The sequence below is a fragment of the Lepidochelys olivacea genome (genome assembly GCF_965140295.1).
Source record: "Lepidochelys olivacea isolate rLepOli2 genome assembly, chromosome: 6".
NCBI lineage: Eukaryota > Metazoa > Chordata > Testudines > Cheloniidae > Lepidochelys > Lepidochelys olivacea.
The window spans coordinates 11,465,225-11,479,980 of record NC_140416.1 but is presented as its reverse complement, the minus strand read 5'-3'; the positions used below and the strand labels follow the sequence as shown (position 1 = coordinate 11,479,980).

Below are 14,756 nucleotides of genomic sequence, written 5' to 3'. Positions count from 1 at the left end.
GAATAAATGGACACAAATCAGATGTCAAGAATTATAACATGCGTGTGTCCTGGCCATTGGACTCCTGCCTCCAGTATGGGAATTAGCTGCAATGTGGGCTAGAACAGAACAGTGTTTGGGGGCGGGGGACACATAGGATAGACCAGGGCCTGGGGTAAGGAGGGTGCACCCAAAACATGCACACACAAGGAGGTTTCTGGAAAATGAAGCCAATTTATTGTCTCATAATTTACAAAAATACACAGGTACAAAAGGAGGGTCTACCACCAGGACAGGCCTAACGTTGAGCGGCTAGGACAGGCTGAGTCCTGGCATCTCATCCCACCAGATATGCAAAGCGGAGGCCAAATGGAGCCAATACCGGACAGGATCCCATTGGTCAGGCGGCGAGTGAGCTGTGCGTAGGGCTGGAGGAAGGATTGTTCTGGATGAAGAGGAGCCACGCTGCAGTTACAGGACAGGAGTCCTCAGCCAAACCTGGTTGGCACTTCGGATCTCTCCTCAGAGAGGCTGCAGCTGGGTCCAGAGAGAAAGGGGCAGGAGTAGCTCGCTGATCTGGAAGAGGGGAGTGGAATGAGGTATCGGAGATGAGGGAGAGCCTGAGCGGGCAACCAGGAAAGCAGCAGGTGCGAGGATGACACGTCTCTTGATGGGACCTCTCCAGCCTGTTTAGTTCGTGGGATGGAGCGCGAGACCAGGCTTGAGAGACACTGGCTTCTCAGACAGCCGATAGAGAGCACAGGTGGAACGGCGGGCACCATGCCAGCCAGCTGGGAGCAGCCATGGACCGGCCATAGCTCTGGGTCCTGGAGGAAGCCATCAGCTGCGGACCTGAGCAAACTCCTTGCGCAGCCATAGGGAGTCCTGGTAGAAGCGGGGGTCACCCAGGTGCAAGGCCGTCCTCTTGTAGAAGTAGCAGTACAGCACGGCCGCTGGGGACAGCGAGAGGAAGGTGAGACAATACAGCCGGCTGGGGAATGTCCTCTCCCCCACCCCATCCTCCATCTGCTGGATCACCCCAGTGTGCCCTGGGGACCTCCAGGACAGATAGAGCCTCACTGAGATCCAGCCCCCATGGGAAGGGGTTGGTACGGCTCATGGGAACGTAGAGCTGCCATTCCCTAACAAACCCACCCCAAGTCCAGCCTGGAGAAACTGCAGGGAAGGCAGATGGGGTCAGCCCACTTCCAGCTCTGGTAGCTCTGCTTTGGGGCTGTTGTCTGTGTTTGTGTGTTGGGGTCCATGATGGAGCTTGGCTCTTACCCAGCCGCTGGAACACAAAGAGGGCCTGCAGCCCGTCCGTCCACACAAAGTGGGTGGCGTTTTTCCAGCGCAGGTTCTGAAGGAAAGAGAGGCACAAGGGACATCAGGGGCAGGAAATGGCCACGCAAGCACCTGCCCGGCCCACCACAGAGCTCAGACGCTGGGTCCCTTAACTCACTTCCTTGCTCCTCTCTTCTCCGGGCTGCTCCATTCAGTCACCTCCCCTTGTCACTTACTCCAGACCCCCAGTGAGAAGCAGCTCTCTATCTCCCCAGGGTTAGAGGACTCCCCCTAGTGGCTGAGCCCCTCAGCAGAGGGAGAAATGCATCATCACTGTACTGATCCACTTTCCAAAGCAACCCTTTCCCAACAAGAACCATCCCCCTCTCTGAGCCTGTCTCTGGGGCCCAGCTGTCTAGAGATCTCCCTCCTCTTCCCTATGAGCGGGGGTGTGAGTGCCAGGGAGCAACTCAGGGAGCACACAAAGGTTAATCAGATCAGCGGATTTATACAGAACACCAAGACCTAGTCGAGGTTCCCAACACAGATCCCAGAAAATCCTCTTAAATCCCACTGCCCAGCTATGGCCCATGGGCAGCACCAGCCAGGAGAAGCTGCCAGGCAGACACCCTCCCAGTTACTTGCATTGGCACCTCAGAGGGATAGGGTCTGGCGGTCTGAGCACAGGACTAGGAGTCAGGACATCTGGGTTGGGTTCCCAGCTCAGCTGCTCACTAACTTGGTGGCTTTGGGCAAGTCACCTAGGCACCTATATACTTCTGAGGAGCTGGGCCTAACTCCCACTGATTTCAATGGGAGTTAGGCACCTAAATACCTTTGAGGATTTGACCCTTAGCCCCTCTCTGTGCCTGGGTGTCACCCTCTGTGCAGGGAGGCAGGGGGGAGATGATGCTTGTGGCTCTCTGTTTCATGGGGGGGGCAGGGCAGAGGGGGACCACGGTGGCTGCTGTGCTGCATTCATGGCAGCAAAGGCAGCTGGTATCTGGCTGGCAGTGCCTCACCATGATGCCCTGCTCCATCGGGTTACGCGCATCAGTGGTTCTTAATACTGACATTCTGCAGCCCCAAATGGTCAAATACAAGTGGCTAGTTTATTATCCAGTGGCTTTGGGCCAGGTACTAGACACATCCAGCTGGTCACCCCAGCGTCTCAGAGCCAAGCAGCAGCCCCAGCAGAGAAATGGGATTTGTGGGGCTAGCCCTTTAAGAGACTGGGAATGTCACAGCAGGTGAGATCAAAGGTGTGTGTGGGGGGGTGGGGGTGAGGGGGGGTTCAGTGCCTAAGAAAGAGGGCAGAAAAGAGTTAACGGGAGTGGTAAGGGGGGGATGGTGGGTGTCCTGAGGATGCGCGGAGAGCAACCCTCCCTACCCTTCTCCGAGGAGGGCAGGGTACAAGCAGAGCTGCCAGCAGCTGTGCTCGCTCCAACCCAATCTGGGACGGACACTCGCAGCCTGTGGCTCCTGCGACCAGCTGCACCCCTGAGCGCTGGCTCCTGGTGGGGATTTATCCCATGTAATGCCTTGCATGGACATTGGCACTGCTCACCCAAGGATTAGCCTTGTTGGTGGGGAAGCCATTCCAGCAAGACTCTAAAGCAGGCTTCGGAGCTTTCCAGGGCAAGTACCGACCAGGCCAGGCATCCCTGAAAATGCAACTCCCTAGGGCTCCCGCACAGGATCCAACCCAGGATGCACTTGTTCATCTGTTAGACCCTGATCAGAACCGGTGAGACCAGGAGAAAAGGGAAGGAGGGGGATTTCAAAGGGAAAGGCTCTTGGTGTACTGCCCTTTCATGGGTACCACAGTTGAGGACACAGGTCAGTTTCCACCCTAGCTCCAGCAGTCCCCTGCCAGACAGTGTTCTCTGGGGCTTGGCTTCTGCTGAGCAGTTTCAGATGGAGCAAAATCCTTTTGGGAGGAAGTGATGGGATATCAACAGACTGACCAATGGCCTGAGCTGTGCCAGGAGAGGGTGGGCTACCCCACTAGATGGATCTGTGTCGCCACTCCACCACCCCTTAAGGAGTGAACACCTCTGATTTCCCCACTATGAGTATTGTGATCACTCCCAAGACAGCTCCTGAGGGCAGAACTGATGCCTCCGCCATCCTCTGGCCCCAGCCGCCAAGGGAGGAGTTGGAGTCAAATGTATTTTTGAACCCCAAACTATCCCCGCTCCAAATAAACTCTCACTATGGAGTTGCCTCCCCCGGCCACGTTTCCCACCATGGCATCAAGAGAGCATAAGGCCCAGGACACCAGCACCTGCCGATGGCCATGAAACAGGCTGCTGTGTGAGGCCCCGATCCTGCTCTTGGCAGTGGGGACTCTGCTTGAAGTGGTTGGGAGGGCTGCTCGCAGACCCACGTCAGTCAGGTCCCCGAAGAGCCGTAGCTGACTATGCTGCCTAGTGGGAGAAGCATCTCCCCAAATCTGGCAGATGGGGTGGGCTTCTGCCCGGCCCCATGGCCGATATCCAAGAAGAGAGGGGGAGGCTGGGGAGGCACACGTGCCCCCAAAGAAAGGATCTGAGTTGGGGAAGAACAATGCTTTGAAGAACAAGCTGGGAGGAAGGGGCTGGGGAAGGTCTGCACGGAGCCCAGCTGAGCTCCCTCCAAGGGAGAGGAGTGGAAGTGGGGCTTCTGTCCCTCCTCCCCCTCCACTCCAGGCCCAATCCCCCTGCTTCAAACATGGGTGAATCCCACAATCAGGGAGGGGCTGGGTGTAAGGGTGCTTTGCGGCAGCTCCCGGTACCTCACTCCTCTCCTTAGAGTGCCCCACTCTCTCCAGCGATGCACTGCTGCCTCTTTGGGAGACAGAAACATTCCACAGAGCAGCAATCCTCCCTCTCTCGAGCTGCAAGGCGAGAGGGGCCCTGAGTGAAGCTCTGACCTCTCCAGGCTCTTCCCTCAGGATAAGCTGCTCTCCAGAAGGAGGCCAAGACAACACACCACTTACAGAGTGTGGCAGGACTGGCTTGGTGTGCGAGGGGATTTTGGCCCTCTCTAAACCTTCATGCCAAAGGGGGGCTAGCAGAGCAGATGGGCTGGAGTCTAGCTGGGGCAGGACATCAGGCCAGTGGTGGTTCTGAGACTACAAGAATGGGTATCATACCAGATGCACCAGGGTCCCAGGTGCTCCGGAAGAGGGTGAGCTACCCATCTAGACAGATGTGTACAGCTGTTCCTATGCCCCCTGAGACTCCAGAGCCCAGCCCTGCCTTACCATGACCCAGACATGGAAGGCGATGCTCAGAACCAGGTAAGCCGCCAACAGGACAATGGTCCCTTTAAACTTGTGGAAGAGGAGGGTGACCAGGCCAGCTTGGAAGACGAAGGTGTTGAAAAACATGAGGAAGATGATGATGATGTTGAAGAGGATGGCAATATCCTGGATGCTGCGGGGAGATAGATGCCATGAGCACACAGCACTTCCAGAGACCACAGCCCTCCCTGGGGCCATGTGCTGGACACAGTGGTCAACACAAGCCTTGCCCTCTGCCCCAGGGGGTGTCCCAGCTGTCCTGGCCTACACAGCAAAACACAAAGCCTGTGCTGGAACAACACCATGCACCAGGCCCCTGGGACGAGAGGCAGCCAGCTCTGGGTGGTTCCTCCAGCCGAAGCAGCCCCTCCTAGTGCAGTAATTTGCTGCTTTGATAATTGATCTGGGCAGACACAGATGTTCCTCCCCAGATCTTTATGTAACAGACACTTGGCTTAGTGCCAAGAACACAGGCTGTCTCTGGGAATGGAGCCACTGTCCACAGACCAGACTCTCCCTGCAGCTATGCCCCACTTCCCCCCTGGCAGCTAGTAACTGATGCTTCAGAGGAAGGCAGTCAGGTACTGCTGCACTGCAGGGGAAGGAGGACAAAACCGTCTCCAAGTCCTCCCCCTGCACTCCATTGCCTCAGTTTGTCCTCTCTTCCCCCTTCTCCCCATTTACTTGACCACAGTGGCGGCGAGCCAGAAGAGAACCCAGGGCTCCTGACTCCCAGTCCCCTGCTCTAACCACTAGCCCGCACTCCCTCCCACAACTGAGAAGTGAACCCAGCTCTCCCAGTTCCAACCGCTAGTCCCTGCCGCCTCACATGAAGAGCACGAGCTGGATGACGGGGGCCGTGCGGAGCAGCTCCGAGAAGGAGTTGACGAAGAGGTCATAGACGAGCAGCAGGAACTGCAGGGAGAGCACCAGGCTGTAGTTACTAGTCCGGAGCATCTTCCTTTCCCAGGGCTGCGGGCCCTCAGCGTGTGCATTCCAGAGAACAGAGCCAGCTCATCCTCAGGGCCAGAGGGGCTTAGGATCCCCCCCTGCACCACAGCCTCTCCCTACAGCTGAGCTCTGGAGTCTGGAAGAGAAAGTCAGAAGGGGTCTATCTCCAGCAGGGCCTGTGGCAAATGCCTACCTGGCCTAGGAGTGAAGCTGCAGCTCAACCAAGAGCCCAGCTTGGCCAGGGGTTTCCCACAAACTGCTTCACATGCCCCCAAACAGTGGGCCCAAATCCATGGCACCTTCTCAGTTTCAGCTACCCAGCACCAAGCTCCGGGCTAGAGAGCAAAGATGTTTACAAAAGGACACCCTTAAGAGTCATAGCAGTAACCTTGGACTCCCTTCACCCAGAAGACAGGTGCTCTCCTACCTAGAGGCTGCAGGCATACCAGGGAGAGGATCTCAGGGGCTCCATGCAGAGCCATGCCCTAACCAGGGTGCTCTCTACCCTGTGGGTCATAGTCAGAGAGCTCAAGAGCTCTTGTTCTGTCTGATCAGGCTACTTGAGGGTTATGGCAGAGAATGCATTTGGAGGGGGGTGGGGAGGACATGACCCTGGAAGAAGAATGAGAGGAGACAGAATCTTGGTGGGTTACAGATGCCCATAAGGGAGGAGGATCATAAATACATTTGGGGTTGGGACCCAGCGGGGGCACAGCCACAGTGGTAGTGGTGTGAAGGGACACAGGGTTGAGCAGAGAGCGATGGGGTGATCTTGTTTAGGGCAACTCACGCACAGCCTGAGACTGCAGCAGAGGGATCCTTCCTGGAGATTCGGGATCACCCCAGAGCAGGGAGGAGGAGACAAGGAATAGGAGCTGGGGCAGGTTGCCACACCAGGGATGAGGTTTTACCCACCCGTGGGGAGGGGATATGGGTCTGTCCATAGAAGAAAAGAGGAAATGCACTTCAGAGCCAGCCCCCGCACCCCCTTCTCTGATTGCAACAACGTGGGGGGGGGGGTAACAAATTGGGTCACCCCCAGTAGGAGGGGCTACAATACTAGGGGATCACACATAGGTGGGGGCAGGAAGATCAGGGCGAACCCCTGCCAACATTTACGGGGGTTGGGGGGGGCGATTCTGGGACATCGCAATTGAATCCCTCTTAATTCAGCGCCTCCGGGGATTCGGGACCCAGGAGCTTTCTGACGCCTCCACTCCTAGGGCCCCCTCCCGGGGTTCCGCCCAGGGAACCCCCCGGTCACCGGCCCCCGAGCCAGGGACCCCCGGTTGCACAACCAGGGGGCAACGGCCCAAGCGCGCCCCCTGCAATTCCCCTGGGCGCAGCTGCCTTCCCCCCGCCGGCCCGGGCCGGGCCCCGCACGCACCTCGGGCCGCCATCTTCCATCCCCATGGAGACCGCACAGCCATTGGCGACCGGTCCGGCCGGCGGAACCGGAAGCGCTCAGAGAGAAGCCGGGGCACCTCCGGATCCCAATAGGATCATAGAGTGGCGCTGAGTTCTTCCCTTCTGCCCGTCTCTGTGAGCCGCGGCGGCTGCTGGACGGCGAAGACTCCATTTCCCATAGTGCCGCGGGGAGGGCGCGACCCGGAAGTGCCTGCGCGCGGGGCGGGCCTGCAGGGCGGAAGGCGAGCGGACTCCGCTGTCCCTCATAGTGAGCCGTAAGGGGTCCGCGGACCCTTGGAACTACCGCTCCCAGCGTGCACCGCGCCAGGCCGGACGACAGGTGCGAGCTGGACGGGGGTGGGGTGGACGCCGGGGAGGGGTCAGCGGACCTGTCCAAAAGGGGCAAAGGGGGTGGGGGGCTGCTGAGGGGCAGCAGATGACTTCGTGACCCCTCCCCCTGCGCAGTGTCATGGCCCTAGCAGCACTCCCTTGGCACGGGCCCAGTTCCCCAGCCGGGCCTGGCTTTGACCCATGGGGTGGAGGCCAGGGCCAGATTAGCATTTTGCGGGCCCCCACAGGGGCAATGGAGCATGGCGCGGCGAGGCCAGTCCCCAGGGCGAGGGGCCCGCCAGGCGCATGGCATGGCAGGGGCGGCCCCGCTCCGCCCAGCCCAGTGCGAGGCCACTATTTACAAACCGGCTGTTGCCAGATGCACAGTGGCCCTGTGGTGCCAGCATGCCCCATCCCCTCGGGGGCAGGCCCATGCCATGCCATGCCAAAGAGCCCCCCTGCCCAACACCCCATAGTGTGTGCTCAGCACCCATCGGTAGCCCTGCTGATCAGATCCTCCCCCTGGTCCACCGAGCCTCCCGCCCACCGCTGATCAGGTATCCTGCAGCGGGCAGGAGGCACTGGGTGGGAGCAGGGGCAGGAAGAGGCGGGGGCACTCTGGGGAGGGGGTGGAATGGAGCAGGAAGAGGTGGGGCGGGAGTGGAGCGGGGGCAGGAAGAGGTGGGGGGCAGGCCCTTGGGGGAAAGGGTGGAGTGGGGGTGGGACAGAGCTGGGGTCAAGCACCCAGGGGGAAATCAGAAATTCAGCACCTCTGCAACACCCCGCCCCCAACTCCCTACAGCCAGAGCCTCCCCAAGACCCCCCCACAAGTGCAGAACACCCTGCACAACCCTGGAGGCTGAGAGGAGCAAGTGGTGGGTGGGGAGCAGCCAGCAACAGAGCAGGCTGGGGCCCCTTCTGAGCATGGGCCAGGCTCCTTGGTGCCATTGTAAACCAAGCACTAGTGGAGGCACAGGGGCTGGCCTGGCTGCAGGAAACCCCAGCTCACTGGCGCCCCAGTTTTCAGTGTGTTGGCCTCAGGCCTGCCCCCAGGAGACTGTGCGGATCCTAGGGACCTGGCAGGCTAAAGGGGTTGCTCACAAGGGGCAAGTTACAGGCTGGGGGATAAGCACCCCCAAATCACCAGTGCCTTGCCCTGAATCCTGCCCTGTTCAATGGTGCCAGCTCACCACTTTATTGTGAGGCTCATGATTCTTAGTGTTCACTTGTAAGGCCTCAGCTGCTGAAGATTGCACAAGAATCAGCCCTTTTGAGTTAAGTAAGTTTCTAGCCATCATGGTTGCAAAGAAAATCTTGAAATCGTGACGCTGCATGCACCCAAAGACTCATACAGCACGAGGCAAATACAGTGAGCCTCGCATTCATTCACTTCATTTCTTGACCCCGTTTCCATTTACACAGAGCCAGAGGTGCCCATGATTCTTTGCCACTCCTTTGGGTCCATGACTTGGGTTCGTAGATCTAGGACTTGGAGTTCCAGCCCTTTTCTCAAACTTCTCTTGACTGACTCTGTTGTATCGTTGGTCTTCCATGGCCGTTCTTGCTGTCCTCTTCCTCCTGTGCTTTCTTCACTGGTCCTTCTCCCATTCTTATCACACGCCCAACCCATCTCAAAAGTGCTCTGGTGCTCTCCTGCCTATCTATCATTGAGAGTCCCAAGTTCAACTTCCCCCTAACTTCTTCCTGTTGTGCTCTGTCTACTCTCTGCTTGCCTGCCATTCTCCTCAGTATAGTATTTTCTGCTACCTGTATGTTTTTTTTCTCTTCCATCTCTGTAAGACCTATTGTTTCCAAACTGTAGAGCAGGCAGGGACAAATGCAGGCAGCATACACTTTTTCTTTCAGCTCGTTTGTTAATTGCCAGTCCCACAGTACTCCTGCCACTTTTTTCACTGCCGCCCACGCACATTGGTTTCTCCCCCTCCCCCCACCTCTCTCCAGTGGTACTAAGTGTATTTCTCAAGTATACAAATTCTTCTGATTCAGCTTCTCTCCTGAAACTTCTGTCAACAGCTCTTCTTCAGCCTTGCCTTCTTGCACAACTTCAGTTATCTTTATGTTTACCTTCAAACAGAGGCCCAGTCTATGATATTTACTAATCCCTCTTTGCTATCAACCAAAAGGGCCAGGTCACCAGCATACGTTAGCTTTCTCTCTCTCTCCACGGACTTGGATCTCCTACTAATTAACTCCATAACTAGGATGAAGAGAGGTGGACTCAGCATATCACCTTGTCTTAATCTGATTGTCACCTCAAAATTCTCAAATTGCATGTATTGTTTCCACCTTCGCTGTTGACCCTTGATACAGCTCCTCAATCATCACTTCTTGAACACCCCTGCCCATCTATCTCAATACTGCAAACGCTTTCTCAAGATCAATAAATGCTACATAGCAGTTATGCCCTCCATTTATCATTCTTCTAAACTTCTGTCTCATTGCAAATATTGTGTCTATTGACTCCTTCCCTTCCTAAAGCCATGTTGCTCCTCTCCTATATTCTTCTCCATCTTGCACCTCATCTTTGCCTTCAAAATTCTCTCCAGGACTTTGAGGCTGACTTAACAAGGTGATGCTGTAATAGCTGTTCAGATCAATCATTTGCATCAGGCTTACCTTTCCAGAGAGGCACAGTCAACGCTATTCTCCAGCCATCTGGTATCCTAGCTTGATCCCAGCAAACTCTGAGTAATCTATGATGCCACTTTACTCCAGTATCTCCAGCTACCTTGATCATACCAACAGTTATCTCATCCTCTCCAAATGCCTTAACATTCTTCATCCTATTCAGTGCTGCTTCTGCCTCTTCTACAGCGACCGATACCTTTGGAGGCTTCCCCAAAATTATCAGCAGTGCTTGCACTTGCAACTCTCTTCTCATTTAACAGCCTTAGAAATATTTTTTCCATAGCTCCTACCACCTGTTTGGGGTTAGGCACCACACAGTACCTATCCTTCACATATGAAGATTTCTTAATTTCTTGTGCCAGGTTTCAGAGTAACAGCCGTGTTAGTCTGTATTCGCAAAAAGAAAAGGAGTACTTGTGGCACCTTAGAGACTAACCAATTTATTTGAGCATGAGCTTTCGTGAGCTACAGCTCACTTCATCGGATGCATACCGTGGAAACTGCAGCAGACTTTATATATACACAGAGAATATGAAACAATACCTCCTCCCACCCCACTGTCCTGCTGGTAATAGCTTATCTAAAGTGATCATCAGGTGGGCCATTTCCAGCACAAATCCAGGTTTTCTCACCCTCCACCCCCCTACACAAATTCACTCTCCTGCTGGTGATAGCCCATCCAAAGTGACAACTCTTTACACAATGTGCATGATAATCAAGTCTGGCTATTTCCTGCACAAATCCAGGTTTTCTCACATCCCCCCCACCCCCATACACACACAAACTCACTCTCCTGCTGGTAATAGCTCATCCAAACTGACCACTCTCCAAGTTTAAATCCAAGTTAAACCAGAACATCTGGGGGGGTGGGGGGGTAGGAAAAAACAAGAGGAAACAGGCTACTTTGCATAATGACTTAGCCACTCCCAGTCTCTATTTAAGCCTAAATTAATAGTATCCAATTTGCAAATGAATTCCAATTCAGCAGTTTCTCGCTGGAGTCTGGATTTGAAGTTTTTTTGTTTTAAGATAGCGACCTTCATGTCTGTGATTGTGTGACCAGAGAGATTGAAGTGTTCTCCGACTGGTTTATGGGTCCATCATCTGGACCCATGGAAAAGAAGCCCTTGAGGAATTCCACCATGATTTCAACAATTTCCATCCCACCACCAACCTCAGCCTGGTCCAGTCCACACAAGAGATCCACTTCCTGGACACTACAGTGCTAATAAACAATGGTCACATAAACACCACCCTATACCGGAAACCTACTGACCGCTATTCCTACCTGCATGCCTCCAGCTTTCACCCTGACCACACCACACGATCCATCGTCTACAGCCAAGCTCTGCGATACAACTGCATTTGCTCCAACCCCTCAGACAGAGACAAACACCTACAAGATCTCTGTCAAGCTTTCTTACAACTACAATACCCACCTGCAGAAGTAAAGAAACAGATTGATAGAGCCAGAAGAGTTCCCAGAAGTTACCTACTACAGGACAGGCCTAACAAAGAAAATAACAGAACGCCACTAGCCGTCACCTTCAGTCCCCAACTAAAACCCCTCCAACGCATTATTAAGGATCTACAACCTATCCTAAAGGATGACCCAACACTCTCACAAATCTTGGGAGACAGGCCAGTCCTTGCCTACAGACAGCCCCGCAACCTGAAGCAAATACTCACCAACAATCACATACCACACAACAGAACCACTAACCCAGGAACTTATCCTTGCAACAAAGCCCGTTGCCAATTGTGCCCACCCACATATCTATTCAGGGGACACCATCACAGAGCCTAATAACATCAGCCACACTATCAGAGGCTCGTTCACCTGCACATCCACCAATGTGATATATGCCATCATGTGCCAGCAATGCCCCTCTGCCATGTACATTGGTCAAACTGGACAGTCTCTACGTAAAAGAATAAATGGACACAAATCAGATGTCAAGAATTATAACATTCATAAACCAGTCGGAGAACACTTCAATCTCTCTGGTCACGCAATCACAGACATGAAGGTCGCTATCTTAAAACAAAAAAACTTCAAATCCAGACTCCAGCGAGAAACTGCTGAATTGGAATTCATTTGCAAATTGGATACTATTAATTTAGGCTTAAATAGAGACTGGGAGTGGCTAAGTCATTATGCAAGGTAGCCTGTTTCCTCTTGTTTTTTCCTACCCCCCCCCCCAGATGTTCTGGTTTAACTTGGATTTAAACTTGGAGAGTGGTCAGTTTGGATGAGCTATTACCAGCAGGAGAGTGAGTTTGTGTGTGTATGGGGGTGAGGGGGTGAGAGAACCTGGATTTGTGCAGGAAATAGCCAGACTTGATTATCATGCACATTGTGTAAAGAGTTGTCACTTTGGATGGGCTATCACCAGCAGGAGAGTGAATTTGTGTGGGGGGGGTGGAGGGTGAGAGAACCTGGATTTGTGCTGGAAATGGCCCACCTGATGATCACTTTAGATAAGCTATTACCAGCAGGACAGTGGGGTGGGAGGAGGTATTGTTTCATATTCTCTGTGTATATATAAAGTCTGCTGCAGTTTCCACGGTATGCATCCGATGAAGTGAGCTGTAGCTCACGAAAGCTCATGCTCAAATAAATTGGTTAGTCTCTAAGGTGCCACAAGTACTCCTTTTAATTTCTTGTGCGTTAGTGTTCCTCTTTTTTTGCCAACCCAAAAACCGATTTCCTGCCATCATCTTCCTGCAGTTTTCTGTTTAATTCCTCTTCAGCCTCCATTCTTGCCTTAGCAACTGCCTTTGTAGCCTTCTTTGGCCAGTTTGTGTGCATTTTTTGATGGTCTCATTATCATGACCTGCTCCCTTAAGCTCTTTTGAGTCATTCATTCTTTTTTGTTTCTTTTGCACTTCAGATTTTTCCCACTAGCTTGTTCTCCCGAAATGTATTTTTTAAAAAAAGGCCTTATGATTTTTTTAAGCCAGTCTCATGATTTTTCAGGACTGGACCTGTAACTTTTGGATGCTTGGAGTTGGTGCTATTGTGTCAGACTGGGCATGGGATTGGGCTTTCTGTCCTTTGAAATCCTCCCAACATCTCTGGAGCATCCTCTCCCAAAGGGTTTGGGTTGGAATTGCACCATCTGGGGGATGGGGGGGCAGCAGGGGTCCTGCCAATTCTCCCTCAGGCTTTGTGGGTTTAGCAGGGGGCTGGGAACCAGCAGGTCCTGGGTGCTGTTCCCAGCACTGCCTTGCTGCATGGGTGTAACAGGCAATATGTTTGTACAGCACCTTCCCTCCAGCTCTCTCAAAGTGCTTTATGCATCCCAGCCCTCCCTGGGCAACAGGCAAGCATCATGATCCCCGTTTTTCTGGTGCGGAAGCTGAGGCTGAGTGAGGGGCTACAGAGTGAGTCAGGGGCAGAGGTGTCGGTGCAAATGATCATGAGTCTACATTTATGCATGATTAAAACTAATTGGTCCCTGCCGAGAGGTACTTGCTGTTTTGTCCGCTTGCTTAGCAATCTCATCTAACCTCTCAATGCACAAACACATTGAGATCCTGACTAGGAAATGGTTCTCTTCACATACATGCTGAAGACCATTATTGCAGAAGCTCCAATCTGAATCTGGTGTCCTATTGTGCTGGGCGCTGGATGCAAGTAAGAGGGCATAAAACTTGTGCTAAAGAGCTTTCAACTCCTAGACCTCTTTCCTGACCTCCAGCCATTTTAACTGCTGACCATCCAGCCAGCAGGATTCCTGTGGCTGCATACATTAAACCCTGTATCACCACATGGTTAGGCCATGTGTGCTCATCTGCATAAACCACAGTGGATGGGACTGAAGGTCCCTGCATTTGCAGACATGTGAGAGGAATGACACTAGACTGGGCTACACAAAGTGAAGCCCAGGGCCTTTCGGATTTTGCAGCCACCCACTCCCAGAGATCATTGGGAGGCTGTAGTGTTTACTGCTGGTAATCTCACCCACGAGCAGCTCTTTTCCTCCCTTGAGGTGGCTGGGTGTATTTTTGGTGGAGGATGCAGATCTCTAAGCAAATGAGGTGCCACCCACCAGTTCTTGCGAACTTGCTAGTGTGCACTTAGTCACAGGGTTAGCGTAACCCTGTGTGAAGAGTCGGTCCCATCGCAGAGAGACAAGTCCCATCGCAGCACAAGGCCAGACGGGGAGTGCTGTAGGGTAGGGCAGTGTTACAAGTTACTCTGTTCCACATGGGGGTACGAGGGAGAGATATAATGGCCTACGTGTGACCCTAAGAACCCTTCAGCACCACTTAGCACGGGGTTACAAGAATATCCTGATGCGTATATTCTGTTTCACCAAAGAATATTGTGTGAGGTCTTAAAGGAAAGCTGGGATCATGCTGGTCATTCATAGAATTGTATGTACATTTCACAGACTGCTTTTTACATAGCGTGTATATTGAAAATGTTTCTGAAGTGTCAAGGCAGAAGTGACAAACAGGTGTTTGGCAATGTCCTAGCTATTTGGTCCCAGGATATGAGAGACAAGGTGGGCAAGGTAATATCTGTTATTAGCAGGGGTGAAAGTAACACTCAACACTTACCGGTATGGGGCCGGACCTCGGGCAGAAGGGGCGGGGCTGGGGGTCAGCATCCCCCAGCCAACCCATCTGTGCTGCCTGGCCTGCGCTGCCCGGGGCTTCAGCAGCAATTTAAAGGACTGCTGTGGCAGTGGCAGAAGTATCTAGAGCCCCGGGCCCTTTTAAGTCGCTGGCCCCGGGGCAGCTGCTCCTTTTGCCCCCCACGTTGGTGGCCCGGGGGGGCAAAAGGGGTAATGATGTTAAAGTGCTGCTGCGGCAAAGGACCCTGCTTAAAGTGTTGCCACAGCAGCGCTTTGACATCGGC

General features: G+C 53.6%; 2 protein-coding genes across 5 annotated transcripts in view; both read right to left on the bottom strand.

Annotated features, from left to right (window-relative positions):
* SAXO4 (stabilizer of axonemal microtubules 4) overlaps positions 1–14,756 on the bottom strand; it is a 167,859-nt gene that overhangs the window by 56,708 nt on the left and 96,395 nt on the right. The gene's annotated exons all lie outside the window — the stretch shown is intronic.
* TMEM138 (transmembrane protein 138) lies at positions 194–7,046 on the bottom strand. 4 transcript variants are annotated; one of them, XM_084631630.1, is made up of 6 exons: positions 6,888–7,033; positions 6,416–6,436; positions 5,379–5,636; positions 4,511–4,682; positions 1,264–1,339; positions 194–932 (listed from the first exon to the last, which is right to left on the bottom strand). In XM_084631630.1, exons 3-6 carry the CDS (start codon positions 5,504–5,506, stop codon positions 820–822), a joined length of 489 nt encoding a protein of 162 aa, XP_084487756.1. In that variant the 5' UTR covers positions 5,507–5,636; positions 6,416–6,436; positions 6,888–7,033; the 3' UTR covers positions 194–819. The 4 variants fall into 4 exon arrangements, with proteins under 4 accessions (XP_084487756.1, XP_084487753.1, XP_084487754.1 ...); XM_084631627.1 differs by lacking the exon at positions 6,416–6,436 and having other exon boundaries at positions 6,888–7,046; XM_084631628.1 differs by lacking the exon at positions 6,888–7,033 and having other exon boundaries at positions 6,295–6,428.